The sequence below is a fragment of the Leucopleurus acutus genome (genome assembly GCF_964270905.1).
Source record: "Leucopleurus acutus genome assembly, chromosome: 8".
Classification (NCBI taxonomy): Eukaryota; Metazoa; Chordata; class Mammalia; order Artiodactyla; family Delphinidae; genus Leucopleurus; species Leucopleurus acutus.
The window spans coordinates 59,957,898-59,974,340 of record NC_139151.1 but is presented as its reverse complement, the minus strand read 5'-3'; the positions used below and the strand labels follow the sequence as shown (position 1 = coordinate 59,974,340).

The window sequence follows — 16,443 nt, the reverse complement described above, 5'->3', positions numbered from 1 at the left end:
CCTTGTGAGGGCACGGCAGCCAGACCTCCCCTCCTCTGACTTGTGGGAGCCCCTCCTGCTCCTCTCAACCTTGGCCTTCTTGCTCCCAGACATCACTACTCCATGCTCGGGGTTAAAACCCCAGAGAGTGATGGGCAGGCGTCCTGAGCTCACAACCCCCCTAATCTATGGGGACCTCGTGCACATCATCTTTCTGGTTTCTGTGGGAAAGGAGGGGCCTGTGTTAAACAAGGCCTATGGGCATCCTGCGAGTCCCCACAGTTGAGTACCCAAACTTGGAGCAGGTCTTGGAGGTTCAGGAATCCCAAGAGCAGTCTATCGCTGGATCTGGTATGGGAAAGATGAAGCCTACCCTACCCCTCATCCCTGACAAGCGATGAAAGCACAGAAAAGTGGAGAGGCCGACCTGGGATGGGTGGGATGAGGCCTGAGAGAGGGCCTAGCACACTGCACTCCGGGGCAGCCTGGGCCTGGGTTCCACGGCTTGACCCTGCCCCCTTCACAAACAGTTCACAACAGGAGCCAGCGGAGGCAAGCTGCAGTCGGGGTCATGCACCGAGACCAGTCACCGCTTAAGCAGCCAGCATTTAGCGAGGACCTCAGGCATTACCTGCTTAGTTTGCTCTCCCTGAAATAACTCTAGCTGCTCCACCTGTGCGTGGGGAGGAGCAACAGAGACAGCATGAGATGGGGGCCAAAGAGGCACTGGCCCTGGTGCCAGGCTGACCTCACCGAGGCTCTAATCTTCCCATGGAACTAGACGTCTAAAAATTTTTGTAAATGCTAGCTCGGGTCATTCTAGTCGCCGGTGGCTCTCGGGGCCTCCACTGCAAGTGCGCCTCCTCACGACACTGTGCCTCAACGGGCTGATGGCCTTTGCAGCCTGACTCTCCAGGGACAGAGGCTTCGGAGAAGAGGAGGCTATTGGTATTTTCTGTAGGCCAACGGGGTGGGGGCAACAGACTTGAACTCTACCAGTCACCTCTCTTCCTCTGCCACCCAGTGAGTGTGGGAAGACAAGACACTCTAATCATGTGGGAGCCGGAGGCCCAGGAATGCAGAGAGACAATGTCCCGCCCTCCCACAGGGCTGCTCTCTGGGGGCGTGCTTGAGCTGGGTGCCTCACCTGGGCTGTGAGTTTCTGCCTCTCCTCCTGGAAACGCTGCCTCTCCTCCAGGACCTTGGCCTTGGCACCCTCGTACTTGGCAGTCATCACCTCGAGCTCCCGGGCAGAACTCTGTGCCTCCCGCTGCATCTCGGCCAGACGGGTCTCAGCCTCAGCACGCACAGCTGCCAGCTCTTGGCCGTACTTCTCCCGGGCCTGGTCCAGCTCCACTTCCAAGAACTGCCGGCCGAGGTTGGCCCGCTCGCCCAGCCCCCGGTTCTCCTCCGCCAGCAGGCCATGAGCCTTCTTCAGCATGCTCAGCTGCTCTGCGTAGCTGGCCTTCTCTGCCCGCAGCTGCTGGGCTGCTCGCTCCTGCTCTGCCACCTTCTGCCGCAGGGGCACCAGCTCCCCGAGCTCGCGCTGGGCCCGCAGCAGCTCTGCGCGCAGCCCACCGGCTGCCTGCTTGCTCTGCTCCAGCTCCTCTCGATGGCGTTTCTCAATGGCTGCCTGCTCAGCCTGCAGCTGCTGGCACAGGTGCTTAGCGGGCAGCAGCTCGCTCACCAGGGCCTGTGTGCTGGTGTGCTCAAGCTGCAGGGCAGAGAGGGCCTGCTCCTTCTGGAAGAACTTCTCCTGCCAAGCCTTCAACTCTTGGCCCAGCTCTTCTGCTCGCTCTGCCTGCGAGGCCAGCTCCTGCCTCAGGCTCTCGGAAGCCACCCGCTGCTTCTCTGCCTCCTCCCGGAGGGTCTGGACCTCCTCCCGCAGAGCGGAACTGCGTTCCGCAGCCCTGGCGCTGCTGCTGGCCGTCTCTGCCTGGAGCAGACGCAGCCTCTCTTCCAGCTTCTGACTCTTCTCTGACTCGGCAATAACCAGCCGCTTCAACTCCTTGCTCTCGCCTTCCTTCTCCAGCACCTGGCGGTTCAGGATGGACACCTCCTCCTCCAAGCTGCTGATGAGGCTGTTTTTCCTCTCAGCCTCCTGCTGACTCCGGGCCACCTGTGCCTTCCACCCATCCTCAGCCTTGCCGTGCTCTTGGGCCTTGGCGCGGAGGGTGGCCAGCTCCCTCTGGGCTGAGGCTAAGGTGTCCTGACCGCTCCCCAGTTCCTGGGCCTTCTGCTCTAACTGGCCCCGCAAAGTCTCCAGAGCACTGGCCTGCTCCGCGTGGGAGGCGCGCTCAGCCTCGAGGCTGCGCTCCAGGCTGGAGGACTTCTCCTGATACTCGCAGACTTGTTGCTCCAGCCTGCTCACCTCTGCCCGCAAAGCCTCCAGCTCCGGGCCTGTTTGCTCCGTCTTTCCGGTAGCCTCAGACTGGGCTCCCGACCCGGAAGCGTCTTCTCGGCTGGCCGTCCCTAGAGACTGTGGGCACTCCTCCTCTTTCCCGGCCAGCTGTTCCTTCAGCCGCTCCACAGTCTGCTGAAGCTCCTTCAGCTCTGCCCCCTGGGCTGCCTCCTGCCCACGAAGCTTGGCCAGCTCCTGATCCTTGCCCTCCTTTTCCATCAGGGCGCGGGCCAGTGCCTCCTGCAAGGCAGCAAACTCCACACGCTGCTCGTTGAGGGCATTCTGCAGCCGCATCTCAAGCTCGGCCTTGGCGGCCTTCTCCAGGGCAAGGTCGGCTTGGGCCCGGCCCCGCTCCTGGGTCAGCTGCGCCACCTCCCTCTCCTGCTGTCCACGCTCCTCCTGCTGCTGCCCCTGGCTCTCCATCAGCGCGGCGCGCAGCCTCTCCAGCTCACTGCCCATTTGCTCTGCCTCACGCTCCATGGCCTGCAGTGCAGCCTGCGTGCTGCAGAACGGGCGTCCCTGATGCTCTTTCAGCCACTCCGACTCTCTGTCTCCTGCCCTGGGCGGCTCCTTGAGTAGCTCCTGGGAGGCCGTTTCATGCTGCTCACCCGCCTTGCGCACCAAGGCCTCCAGGCGGACCACCTCCTTGCTGGTGGCAGCCATCTTCTCCTGCAGAGCGGACAGGTCGTCTGCGAGCTTCTGGGCCCTGACCTCCTTCTCCTGGACCTGCTGCAGGGCCCTGGCCAGGCTGGCGTGGAGCTGAGCAAGCTCACTCTGCTGCCGGCCGATCTGGAGCTCGCTGTGGGCCTCTATCCCTGCCACCTTCTCCTTTGCCTCCTGCAGCTCCTGGCGGGCCTTCTCGCATTCCTCCTTCAGGGTCATCAGCTGTTCCTGGAATATGGCTCCGTACTGTGCCTCCTCCTGCTGGCTGTCCTCGTACCGCTCACGCCAGGTGGCCACCTCCTTGGCAAGCTGCTCACACTCACTCTCAGCCTCGCGCTGGGAGGCGATGGCCTCAGCCAGCTCCTGCCGCAGGGCTTCTGTCTTGGCCTGATGGGCCTCCCCGAGCTGCTGCAGTCGGGCCTCCAGCCCCCTGCGCCCAGCCTTCTCTTCTTCCAGCTCCTGCTGTTCCTGCTCGTGCTGCTCCACCAGGCTCCGGGCCTCCGCCTCCAGCCTGGAGATGCATCGCTGCTGCTCTTCCAGGATGTCTGCAGCCCTGTGCTTCTCCTCTTCCAGGCTGCCCTTGGTGACCTTCAAGGACTCCTCAAGGGCCCGGACCTGCTCCTGGAGCTGGGCCTTCTCCTGGGCCACCGTTTCTCTCTCGGTTGCTTTTTGCTGCTCAGACCTCAGCTGGGCCTTCAGCTCTGCCACCTGGGCCTGCGCCTCACACCGCTCCTGGTGGGCTGCCTCAGCACGGGCATGGAGCTCCTCCACCTTCTGGCTCAGCTCTGCCTTCTCCCGCCGGGCCTGTGTCACCGAGGTCTGGGCACTGTCCCGGGCTTCACTAGCAGCCTGAAGCTGCTGTTGCAGGACTTCCAGCTCGGCGGCCTTCTCCTTCCCCAGTGCCTCCAGCTGCTGGAGGGCCGCATCCCTCTCCCGTAAAGAGGCCTCCCGCTCCTCAGCCGCAGCGGCCAGCTGCTGGGTGTGGTCTCGCCGGGTGGCCTTCTGCTCCTTGGTGGCCTCTTCCAACTGCTGTTCCTTCTGCTCCAGGCTGCTGCTCAGCTGCTCCACCTGCTGGCGGAGGCTCTGGGAGGCCTGTTCCTGCCGCTGGAGGGTCTGCGCGAGCTGCGCCTGCTCTGTTTGGGCCTGCTGCTTCAGGCCAGCCAGTTCTTGATCCCGCTGCTGGACGGTGGCATTGAGGGTGGCGAGCTCGGAGGTCATCGTGGCCACCTGGGCAGACAGCCGGGCCCCTTGAGCCTGAGAGGCCTGCTCCAGCTCTTCCTTGGCCTGGCCAAGGTTGGACAGGGAGCCCTGCAGCTCGGCAATCAGGCTGGCCAACTGCTGCTTTTCTTCTTCAAAGTGGCTCCGCTCGGCAAGCAACTTGGCTTCCCGCTGGCCCAGCTCAGTCTCCAGCACCTCCACTCTGGCTTGGAGCTGGGTGTTGTCTGCAGCGAGAGTGGCTGCCTCTTGTTTGAGAGTCTCCAGCTGGTGAGATAAAGAGACAAATGGGGCTCAGCACGACTCCTCGGTCCCCCGGCCCCTCTGGGGATTGAGGACCGCCAGGAACCTGAACACGGCGAACGTGGGTCTGCAGCAATCCCAGCACACAGGTCTCACCCCTGCCCCTGAGATCCTACCTGCAAGACATCACCCAGCACCTCGCCCTTCTCCCGGGGTGGGTTCTCTCGCAGCTGGGCCAAATGTTCTTCCAGCTGTGAAAGTTTTCCCTGAAGAATTTCATTCTTCTCTTCAAGGCATTTCTGGGAGTATACAAGAGCCCCATGTTAACAGAAGTGGAACAGGCACCGGATTACCACACAAACCCTTTTGAACATCAACAAAACATAAGACCCTATTACCTTATTACCAAGATCTCCTTTTGCCCTGACCTAGGGGAAAACTTGCAGAAATCAAGGACCTGGGACCATGAGAGACCTGACTCTCTAGCCCTGGTACCAGGGCTCAGTTAAGTCAAGTGACCTGCTCATTTCTTCTCCAAGGCTGCTGAGTTTACTCCAGATTTCCTCACTGTATGCCCTTCCTCACTCATGTCTTGACTCTCAGATAATCCAAAAACCCATCAGCTTAAAAATATCCCAACAGTCTGAGCATCAACAGCAGCAGCATCCCCTGGTCCCCTGCCCCACTTTACACCACTGTTCACTAAGTACCTACAATAGGCCAGGCACTGTGCTGGGTACCTCTCTGAATTTCTAACCTACCCAACAGATCTGGGAGGTAGCTACTACCATCCCTTTTTTTTTTTCTACAGGGTAAGAATCTGAAGCTCAGAAGTAAAGTGCTTTGCCCCCGGGCTACATGGTTATTAATAAGTGGCAGAGCTGGATTCTTATTAGCAATAATAAATAACAGTAACTAATTCACTGAGAGCTCACTTTGCACCAGACAATGTGTGTTCAGTGCTCCATATGCATTATCTTACAACGGATAATGAGGCAGCTACCCATTCTTTTTCCCATTTTAGGAAAAGGATGCCTAGAAAGAAAGTCAAGTAACTTGTCCAAGAGCCACACCTTGTAAACAGCAGAGACAGGATTCATAGGTGTACTGGCCTGAAGCCCATTACAGCACACTATTAAGCCTTGAAAAGTAGGCAGCATAATTCCCAAAGGCCCCAAAGAATAGAGCGGTAAACGGAATTCAGCTTTGAGTGTGTGGTCAAGACTGTGGCCCTGACTTCCCCAAGCAGAGGGTTACCTTGTCCTGCAGGGCTGTGCCGAGCTCCTTCTCCAGATGGGTCTGCTTCTCCACCCACTCCCGAGTGGCCTTGCTGTGCTCTTCTGTCAGTTCATTGAGGGCCCCCTGTAGTTGCTGCAGGTGACTGGCAAACTCCCGCAGCTGAGAGACAAGAGGGAACACCCATCACCCAGGGTCAAAACTGCCAACACCACTGCTATCTGCCCCCTGAGCTCCAGGGCCTGGACAGCTACCATTAGCCTTCCAACCTTCCTCAAACCAATCGCAACTATTCACGTCTCTGACTCAGGACTACAAATCAAAACTTAGGGCCACCAGCCGGTCCCTGGCAGCAGCCAATTACGGAATGAGGACATTCTCCTCAACACTCTTTGGGGGAATTTTCCAGACCAATTCAAGCAAAGGGGCTTCCAGGTGGGGGCCAGAAACCTCAACACTCACCTTAAAGGAAAGGTCCCCATTCTCTTCAGAAAGCTGGTTAATTTTGCGATCCATCTGGCTCTTCTCTGTCTTCAGGTCCTGGCACTGCCTCAGAGTTTCGTGGAGCCGTATGGTGAGGCTGCAAGGGAGGGGAGCAGTGAGGAAAGAGCATATCTCCCCTGCCCCGGGAGTGGGAAGGACGGTAGGGAGCACTGTACCTCTCATTCTTGCCACGGAGCTCCTCAAGCTCCCTGGGCTCCAGCGGACTGGCTGCCTCCTTCTCGTGCAGCAGAGCCAGGCGGTCGATGCGCTGCTGCATCACGGCTATCTGCGCATCTGCCCCAGAGGAGGGGAGGACAGAGGAGAGTTAGCACAGGACTAAGGGGAGGAGGGGGAGGAAGGAAGAGGCGTCCAATCCCGGGGAAAGGAAGGAGGGTGGCAAGGACAGAACCAGCTTCCAGGAGGTCAGCCTGACAGGCCCAGGGCTGAGCTCTAAGCATCCGGGCCAGCAGAGGCGACAACACAGAAGACAGAGGGGCCACGCCTCAGACAAGCCCAGCACTTCCCCGGATGAAAATCCCAAATGCTGCCCGTTAACACACATCTGCCAGCGGCAGGCCACCTACCCTTCTCTGTGAGGAGCTTGCGGTTCTCAGCCAACTCCAGCTCCAGCTCGTCTCGATTATTTCTCTCATCTGCAAGCTGCTTCTTCAGCCGCCTCATCTGGAATTGTGGGGTCTGCAGAATGTCACCCATGGGGGAGGCTGGAGAACCTGGGAGGAAGCTGAGGAAGGAGATGGTCCAGATGCCATGGTCAGAAACCGACGTGAGGGCTGAAGCTACCGACCACAGGCGGGGCTGGGGGAGCCCGGCCCTAGGGTTGTGAGCACCGGCTGCGGGGCCCAAACACCTGGGGTCTGTCTGCAGTGCTACCTCATGCCTTATGACATGACCCTGAGAAAGCTTTTCTTCTTCCTCCAAGCCTTAATTTCTCTATGCCCTCCCCTGCCCCCATCGCTGCAAAAGGAGTGCATTCCCTTTGCCTCTACAGAGCTGCACTAGGAGAACGGACTTTAGCACAGTCTCCAGGGAAGCAAGAAATTCCATAAACAAAGAACAGCCTTTGAAAGGCCTTCTGCTGAGGACAGATCCCAACCAATTCCCCCATTAGTACTGGGGCAGGGGAGGGCATCCCAGATCTACAAGATACTCCAAGCACTCTTGATGACATAAGGGGCTGGTCAACAGCTTAGCCTCTAGGATGCAGGGATCTGAGGACTGGATGTTGAGGCCCCATCCCAGGAGAAGAGGCCCAGCACATACTTGTTCCCACTGGAAGAGGCGACTTTCTGTAGCTCTAGGAAGCGAACCTCCCTCTTGGCCTGGTGGCTGGGTGGGGAGAGCTCTTCAGAGATGGTGCTGGAACAGGGGGAAGGGACAGGAGCTAGAGGGGAAGGAGTAAACAAGCCAAAGAGAGGTTAGTAAGAGGGTGGACAGATTTGCATCTTTATGCAATTTGAGAACTCGCCTTAGTGGGAATGAATCCAGACACTTATAGGTAAGCTGCAGAGGGAGGTGCCTGGGCAGAACGTGAAGCCTGGTGCCTGGGTTACCCAGAGGTCAGTGCCCTAAGCCAAATCAAGCAAGGGGCTTCTGTTTCCACAGATCACCAGCACTCAAAGAGCGCAGTGAAGTGACTGTGTCCCCCGTGCTCAGAGACTGGACCAAGTGCTCACGCTTTTCCCTCAAGCCAACCCTGAGCAGATCTCCTCTCAGCCCCAATGACCTCTCGAGTCAGAACCACCAGCCTCCTTGCTGAAGCCCTCCATTCTGAAATCGTGCACTGCCAGCATGACTTCTTTCTCAAAACCTCCTCTTCCCCTGGTTCCCACGGTGACCTTCGCATGGCCCTCCTACTTCTAACACCGGGTCTCGGTCTCCCTCACCTGCTCCTCCCGCCTCCCTCTCCCACCTGCCCTCCAAGCCCCAGAGCTCTGATGGGGCCCGTGTGCTCTGCCCACGGTGCCCAAGGCTTCAATGGCCATCCATACACAGACTTGCAAGCCCATAGCCTGGCCCAGAGCCCTCTCCTGCATTCTACACTCACATCTGCAACATCTCCACCTGAAGGGCTGACGAGGAACCTGAACACAAGGAACATCCAATTCAGTGGCTGGATGAACGTGCCTAGACCCACACCTTACACCCTGTTGCTGTCAGACGGCTCTTCCAAACAGGCAGCACTCTCACTCTCTCTGATGTACTTCCAGCAAGACACTTGGTAGATTCGATATCTCCCTGTTCTAGCACTTATTCCTTATACATTCTGGTTTATGTATCTGCCTTCCCACCTAGAACACGGGCATTATGTAGGAAAAACAATTTTCTAAGACTGTGTACTCCCAGCTTATAAACCTAGAGTAATGACTGTTTAAACTACAAAAAACAAAAAAAGAAGTGTGTGTGTGTGAGGGGAGCAGGGGCGGGTAATCAAGGAGAACCCACAGCAGACACGATCACTTATAAATGTTCTGCTTAGCTGCTGCCAGGCGCAAGAAGGAGCTCTGTGGGAACTGGGATGATGGCAAGATGGCCCAGAAATCAACTTACCCCCTTACACACGTTTCCTAAGCACCAACTCTGTGACTTGTGTTGGGGCAAATCCCCACTGCACTTCCTGACAACTCAGCATCCTAGCACTCCCCAGCTCAGAAAAGAGAGGATCCTTGGGAGTGATCCCAACTTACCTTTCTGTAAGAAGTTCTCTGAGTCCTCATTCAGGTTTAGCCCATCCTCATGGTCCAGCACAAATTTGAGAATGACAGCTAACTCAGCCTGGACCACAGACAGAGAAAGAGCATCATTTAGGTGTTCGGGAGGCCCGAAGGGATGGAGGGCACCATCCTGGCCGTGCCAGCCCTAGGAGCCTGCTGGAGCCCATTCTTCCTCTCAGACCTGAAGACCCATGGTCCAGCCAAGAACACTCCACCAGAGACATGGTCACCCTACTTGTCCCCAGCCCCTCTTCTCCCCTAAAGACGTACCCAGGGTGAGACAGAGGTCCAAACTGACTTTGCTCCTGACCATGAGATGAGAATGGGCAAGCAAAGTAATGCAGTCAGAAAGCTTTCATACATAACCCTGTTGGCCTCTTCCAGCTGACCTCACTGTTGTTCTTTGTCTGAGTGAGAACTCCTCCAGGGCTCATCGAAAGCTTAGCCACCAGCAGGTATAATCTTGCCTTCTCTGTTTGAATTCCAAAGCTACAGAGTTTATCTGATTTTCCTGGCCATCTCTGTAGTTCCTTATTCCTTTAGAATTTGTTTCTACCAGGTCTATGATCAGCTTGGAGCAAAGAAAAGGTTAAAGAAAGGAAGGAGCCACCCATGCCTCCCACGCCACTACAACCCCCAACCCCAGAGACGAGCCATGAGCTAAGTGAGTACGAGATGGGATGACTCAACATTTCTACCACCACGTGAAAGGCCACAGCTCTCTGGACACTGCCCCACCAGTCACCTACATTACCCACTGTGGCATCCCAGCTGCTTCTGCTCTGGAAAATAAAGGACAGCTGCTCATATAGGAAGCAAGGAAAACATCAGGACCCATATGGCAGGTAGTTCCTGGAAACCAGGTCAATTCCCTCTCTAATGAAACAGACGCACCAACTCTTCACTTAGGGACCATGCAGAGCAGGGGAGAGGACGTAACCGCTCTGAGCTAGACTGTCATGGCGGACAAAGACATTCTCACTAATCCTTCCTACCAGAGGAAAGGAGGAAGAAATGGAGTGACAGTTTGTGTAAAACACACACACGTACATACGGGAACACATACACGGAGAAAGAATAATTTCTATGTATTATCCAAACAGTTCAGGTAAGGGTACAGTTAAATTTACGTACATGAAAAGGACTTGGAAGTATATCCTTTAAAAGTTAGCAGTTATTGCTGAGAATGAGATTACTGGCAACTGTTATTTCCTTCTTTGTGCTTTTCAATATCTTCCAGACTTTCTATAATGAATGGCTATAACTACTATAACATAATTTTTAAAAAGAACAACATATGCTGTTTAAAGAAAAACAACTGGAATGAGATAAAACACAGGCAAGACCTGCTGGGTGGGGTGGAGGCACAAGGCCTTACCTGAATCTTGTATTCAAATTGTTCCCAGTCCCTGGGACTTCTGGAGCTCATGGAGGAGTGGTATAAGAGCAGCATGGTCATCTAGAAGCCAAACAGGAGGCAATCACTGAGCAGGGTTCTCTTCTCGGTCCCCACCCCTGCCCCACTCTGGGGACTCTGAGCTATTCTGAGACCCTTCCAAAGCTCCTAGAATTCAGCAGCCCCAGGCCGCTGCCCTTAACTGCATCAGGAATCACCTGATTGAGGACTCAGTGCTCACTCTGCAAAAAGCCAGGTGCCAGAATTCCTGCATAACTAAATTCCTGGACTCATGGAACCCTGGGTATGAAGCTTAAGGCATCATCTATAGGCCAGCACCCAGAAACAGAAGAGGGAATGAAGTGGACTGAGCTAAAAAGAAAAGTGTGACGACAGCTGGGTGAGGCCTGATTCCTGCCAGGTCTCCATTGAGGCCACAGTAATGATCTAGTCAACCTCCCTGTCATAAAGGTGGGCTCCTAAAATCCTTGGCTGAATCAGCCTCTGCCTCACTAGGTAGCTGCCTGGACCTACCGCCTACCTCCACAAGGCCCAGAAATAAAGCCCCACCACTTCTTCTGGGTTAAGAAAAGGCCCCTCTGCAGGCCCCTCTGGTGCCACCCTCCCCCCAGACCAGTCTGGTATTCCACGGGTACCTTGGCAAGTTCCAGCTCTGATCCCTCCATCACCTTCTGCACTGACACCAGGCGTTCTGGAGAAGAGGGATGTTTTCGGTTTTCTGTAATGACAACAATGTAGAAAACACGGTGAATTTCCTGGGGACCATCTCTGAGATCATCAGAACACCTCACAGTCAGAGGAGCAGAATGGCTGGTGGGACCAGGAGATGCAGGGCTCCTTATTCCTAGGTCCCCTCTCGCCCAACATACACGTTTCCACCTGAAGTTAGTTCTATCCTGGATTGGTCCAAGGACTACAGGGATAGTTAAAGAAGAAAGGAGCCTGGAATTCACAGCAGCTCTGGGGCCTGACATTGCACTCACCTACCCACGCACCAACTCCCACTCAGCACCACAGAGGAGGAGCCCAGAGATTCCAGGTCACTCAAGAGTCTCATTCCAACTGCGGCTGCAGAGGAAGCCCACCTGCAGCTGAGTCAGACCAGGGCTGGGACACCTGGTTCTTATGCTGCCAGAGGGGCAGGGCTCAATTACTAACACCCTGCTTTATCTAAATCCATTATCACCTTTCTTATAATTCTCTTGAGGTGGGGATGGTAGATAGCTCCCGTGTCAAAGATGAGGACTCTGTCCACAGCTATATGAGGGAGGAGAATTGACAAGTGCTGTGCTAGAAGCTTTGCATGTGTTATTTTTTTTAATATTCATTCACTCATTCATTTATTTATTTGGCTGCACCGGGTCTTAGCTGCTGCATGCGGGATCTTCGTTGGCGGCATGCGGGATCTAGTTCCCTGACCAGGGATTGAACCCAGGTCCCCTGCATTGGGAGCACGGAGTCCTAACCACTGGACCACCGGGGAAGTCCCGCATGTGTTATTTACTCTATCCATCAACCTTAAGAGCAATTACTATGATCTTCATTTTAAAGACAGGGAACCCATGTCCAGAAAGGTCACACAAACAGTAGAGTAGAAGGGCCAAGATTTCAACCTTAACCTGCCTGTGCCCCTATACCTATCACCTAAGCAATTAATTCAATGTTATCAGGGGAAAATGTTTTTCTTGCAAGGGGAAGAGGGTAACATGGATCCTTCTGTCTCCTTGCAGTGGGAGGAATGGGAGCCCAAGGTGATGAGTCCCCAAAACCGACCCTCTGGCTCTACCTGGATCCCGAAATGGGCTCTGGGACTGCAGGGACACTCCTCCCCAACTGGTGCAGGCATCACCAGGCCCAGGGAAGCCGCCCCAGTTGTACTCATCTTGGTGGTACAGAGTGGGCAGCCTCAAGCCTTTGCTCCCCCAGATACCTGGGACCTGGTTCTTCCAGGTCCAGATACCCAAGTCCCAGGAGCTGAGGAAGCAGCTCCTTCCCAGCTAGATAAGAAAGGTGCTTACTCTGCAGAAAACTGCACACGAATTCCAGTCTCTCTGGCACCGGCTGCTGCAGGATCTGCTGCCCTTCGTCAGTGCCATGGCTAGAAAAAGAGCAAGTATTAGAACCAGAGTACTTAGCAATCCTTCCCTCCTTGCTACTGCATTACATACCACCTTCCCATCCCTTCAGGTTGGATCTGTGCTGGATCTGGGGGAGAACCAGACCAGACATTGGAGGCAGGGGAGAAGATACCAAGACACCATTTAGCCAGAAGGAACTGTGTCGTGGTTGAAAAGTGGGGACTTGAGGCATGAGGTCCTCCTGGAAAAGATGGCATTTGTGAATATCAAAAAGCTCTGTGGGAAGGGGGTCAAGAGGCGATGGAGGCAGCACAGATGACTGGCAAGCTAGGACTGATAGCCTTCAATGGCTCAAGTGTAAAACGTCAGGATGCCTGCGAATGTGGCTAGAGTACGAGTCAGAGAGGACTATGGAAAGGGAAAAACAGATCTAAAAACTGAAAGAACAGGAGGGAACGAGGCTCTGAAGTTACAGGGCAAAGTTCACCACATACTGAAGGCTGAGGTGGCCTCCAAGAGGCCAGGCCAAGGGACAATCACTCTCCATCTGTGGCCTTTGCGGTGCTTGTGTTTGTTTAAGTGGAAAGGCAAGCCAAGTGTGGAGAGCAATGAGGGCAGGGAGGCAGCAGGGGGCGCTCTCACACTGCCCTGGCCCCTTGACCCCGGCCCCTCAGGCTAAGTGCACTTTCATTTTCGGAAGGGACTACCCTTACTTCAAGTTAGAAAGCTGACTTTTCTATCTAGGCTACGGCTGAAGACACTGATTGAAAAGCCTCCTGTTCTTCAGAACCCGAATCTCTAAGTTTCAATCAACTTTCTGGAGGGCAGGGCAGACTCTAGAATCCTCCAGTGCCAGACATCCTGCAAAGCACAAGAAGCATCCTAGGCAAGACCATGAGAGTAGCTCCCTCCAGCTCCCATGGGATTACAAAGGCTTCTTCCAAGTGAACCCCCCACAGGAAGCACTTTGGGTAGCTGGTCTGTGACTAGGGACACCTACAAAGTCTTTTATAGATGCTAATCTCCTCACAGACTCCTGAAAGAGCCATCTTCCCTACCCACCCACAATCTGGACTGTTGTGACTCTTTGCCCTCAGCACAGAGTGGTAATTTACCTAAGTGTATTCCACTGGATAAAAATAAACAGGGTACTTGGGCTAAATGTTTGAGAAATACTGGGTTAAACCAAACTGAACATTTTCTAAAGAAGGTATAAATACGCGTTATTTCCCAAACCTATCTGACCACAAACCTCTCTTTCCCCCACTGAGCCCCTGGGATAAGTACAGGTGCACGGAACATGCTTTGGAAAACACTATTCCTGGGGAAATCCAGCCCATCCTTTAAGACGGCACTCAAGTCTCATCTCTGGCAGGAAGCCAAGCAGAACTACTGCTAGTCACGTCTCCCCTCTCCTCCTCAGGAATTCCTACGGTACTCGGTACTCGTGGATACAGGTGCATCATTTATAACTGACCGCTCTTTGTGAGCTGAAAGCTAGGAATACAGCAGGTGCTGAGTACATATGGGCTGACTGACAGATGAGGAATACTTTTTACTGGGAAGAGCAGAGGTCAATGTCAGTAAGACAAATGTCAGAGCTTTAAGTTTTCTGGAAAAATGCCTCCACTAAACTTTGCTATGCAAGCCTCATAGATATCAAAGAAATGGGACAGGCTTTTTGCTTTAGGCTATTCACCACGCACAGGAAAACAGAAAGGGAAACTTATCAGAGGGGTGGAGCCCAAAGAATTCTCCCAGAGAGAAGGCCAAGTGGCCAAGGAACAAGCTTTTGTTCGATTCCCACAGCTTCTATCTGCCACCAACCCTGCCATCCTCCACTGCCTTCCCCTGAGAACTAGGTGTCTGATTTCAGTTAGCAACAGTAGGAGCATCACAAATGAATCAGCCAGAACACGTTCACCAAGAACGTCTGTTTTCCCAAAGGAAGCTGGTCTGAATCATCCTGGATTTGAGATGGAAATCAGGGTTAACCTGGGATTTCAATAGCCCCTCCATCCAACACACACACACATTCTCTCTCTCTCCCCCCCACCCCCGTCCCCCCACAAGTCTCTTCTAGTCTAAAGCTCAGGCAGCACCTTAGAAAACAACTTGGAAAATGGGCATCTTGAATTTTTGACCCTCCTTATGAAAATTTCCCACAGGGTCATAAACCTACAATGGCTACATCAAGGACATGCATCCTCACCCCTGGACACATCTACTGCTCTTGTCATCAGGCCAAGGAAATTTATCTCCTCAAAAGCAAAAGCTCCTTGATCCATTCTTAAGTCCAAAAAAAGCATGCCGCACCCTACTGTGTGTTACAACAAGGCATATCATACCTGGCTGCCTCTCCTTTTGTGATGTTAAATTGTAGGTTAGGTATTGCCAGCCTAACAGTTTTACTGGCCATTGATGTTAGTTGTTGCCTAGACCTACTACTTTCATTAGGGTTTGCAAAATGATGATTTTCATTAGGAGTGGCAAAATGATGATTTATAGGTAGTGCACAACTCCATCTATATAGTATCCTTGAAAAAAATCTTAAGCCAATTAAGTTTACGATCTAATTACCAGTTTATAGGCAACAAGGGGAAGAACAAGTTAAGTAGTACCATAAAGACACAATTAACAAAAGTCAGAATTTAGGAGATTCTACAGGATCAAAAAAAAAAAGGAGTGGGGTATGGAGGTAGAAATGAGTAGGAAACAAGACTGGGAGGGCCCCTGATGAAAGCTCTGAATACCAAGCTGCAGATTTTATATTTCAACCTCCTGGCAAGGAAGCGCCGCTGAGGTCCATCAGCTGTGGAGCATCACAATGAGAGCCCTGAGGTCACAGGTACAGGAACACCCTGGAATAAGGACAGTTTAGAGAAGAACGAAGTCTCCAGGCCCTGGTATCCAGAATGAGGCAGAGGAAGGGACGTGAGAAATCTTCTAAAGGACACACTGAGAGGATGGTGACCAATTAGAAATCCGTGCCCAGGTGAAGGAGGAATTCCAGATGATGTTGAAATGGCCTGTCTGGGTAACCGGGAAAGAAACCGGGAGTGTCCAGGCATTCCCTGGCGGTCCAGTGGTTAGCACTCGGCACTTTCACTGCCAGGGCCTGGATTCTATCCTTGGTCAGGGAACTAAGAACCCGCAAGCTATGCTGTGCGGCAGGAAAAAAAAAGAAAGAAATGGTAGTGTCTGTATCAAAATAAGAATACAGTGACTTCTTCACTAAGGTAGGTGGGATGGTTAGAGCCACAGGGACTTTTAAGAAATCATATTGGACACCCCATTATCAATGTAAATCTCAAAAGATTAAAAAAAAAAAACACTCTAGCAAACCCATCTGTCATGGGGGCACTCAGCCCCACTAGACTTTGCTGATAAGAGAATATCAACTACATTTTCATTCACTCATTTTCACCAACAAACATTAATTAAAACCTAATCACTGCACTGTGCTAAGCTAGGTATGGAGGACCCGAAGATGAATTAGACCCAGATCCTGCCTTTGACAAGCTCAGTTCTACCTTCTTTCCCTGTCAATGAGCTGCTGCCTATGAACCTGCTTCACAGAGATGCTGAATCCCCAACACCAGTTCCTACCTGCTGTGTGTGAAACACAAACACCTCAACACTTCAGATCTTGGTCTGAGGGACCTCCCGTCTATTGTGTTTCCCTTTAAACAGGGAGGGTCGGTCCTCTCCACTGTCCCCCCAGTTCCTTATATCATGGCTGGCCCCTACTTTTGCCCATAGCACAAAGAAGTAAGAAGTTTGTCAGTTCTGCCCTTCATAATTGCTAAAAGTTGAGGATACAGGAAAAAGGGTGAACCACATGAGCTTTAAAAAGATAAATGTAGGTTACAGCTTGACCCATCTTTGCTGGGTTCCAGAAAGGTAAGGTATGAGGAGGAGGCCCCACTCCACTCATTTCCCAGATAATGGTGAAGTTCAAAGGAAATGTGCTAAAGACACAGATATAAAATTTAA

General features: G+C 53.4%; 1 protein-coding gene across 8 annotated transcripts in view; it reads right to left on the bottom strand.

Annotated features, from left to right (window-relative positions):
• The window catches only part of NUMA1 (nuclear mitotic apparatus protein 1), a 44,721-nt gene that overhangs the window by 8,500 nt on the left and 19,778 nt on the right, over nucleotides 1–16,443 (bottom strand). For 6 of the 8 annotated variants that reach the window (XM_082844298.1, XM_082844297.1, XM_082844296.1 and 3 more), the window contains exons 4-15: nucleotides 12,388–12,467; nucleotides 11,005–11,087; nucleotides 10,331–10,411; nucleotides 8,926–9,013; nucleotides 7,502–7,622; nucleotides 6,805–6,962; nucleotides 6,397–6,514; nucleotides 6,200–6,317; nucleotides 5,759–5,899; nucleotides 4,678–4,800; nucleotides 1,127–4,525; nucleotides 611–652 (exon numbers count right to left, since the gene is read on the bottom strand). In XM_082844298.1, coding sequence (XP_082700424.1) covers nucleotides 611–652; nucleotides 1,127–4,525; nucleotides 4,678–4,800; nucleotides 5,759–5,899; nucleotides 6,200–6,317; nucleotides 6,397–6,514; nucleotides 6,805–6,962; nucleotides 7,502–7,622; nucleotides 8,926–9,013; nucleotides 10,331–10,411; nucleotides 11,005–11,087; nucleotides 12,388–12,467 — 4,552 coding nt within the window. The remainder of the gene's footprint in view (nucleotides 1–610; nucleotides 653–1,126; nucleotides 4,526–4,677; nucleotides 4,801–5,758; nucleotides 5,900–6,199; nucleotides 6,318–6,396; nucleotides 6,515–6,804; nucleotides 6,963–7,501; nucleotides 7,623–8,925; nucleotides 9,014–10,330; nucleotides 10,412–11,004; nucleotides 11,088–12,387; nucleotides 12,468–16,443) is intronic. The other 2 variants (XM_082844301.1, XM_082844302.1) reach the window with 1 other exon arrangement.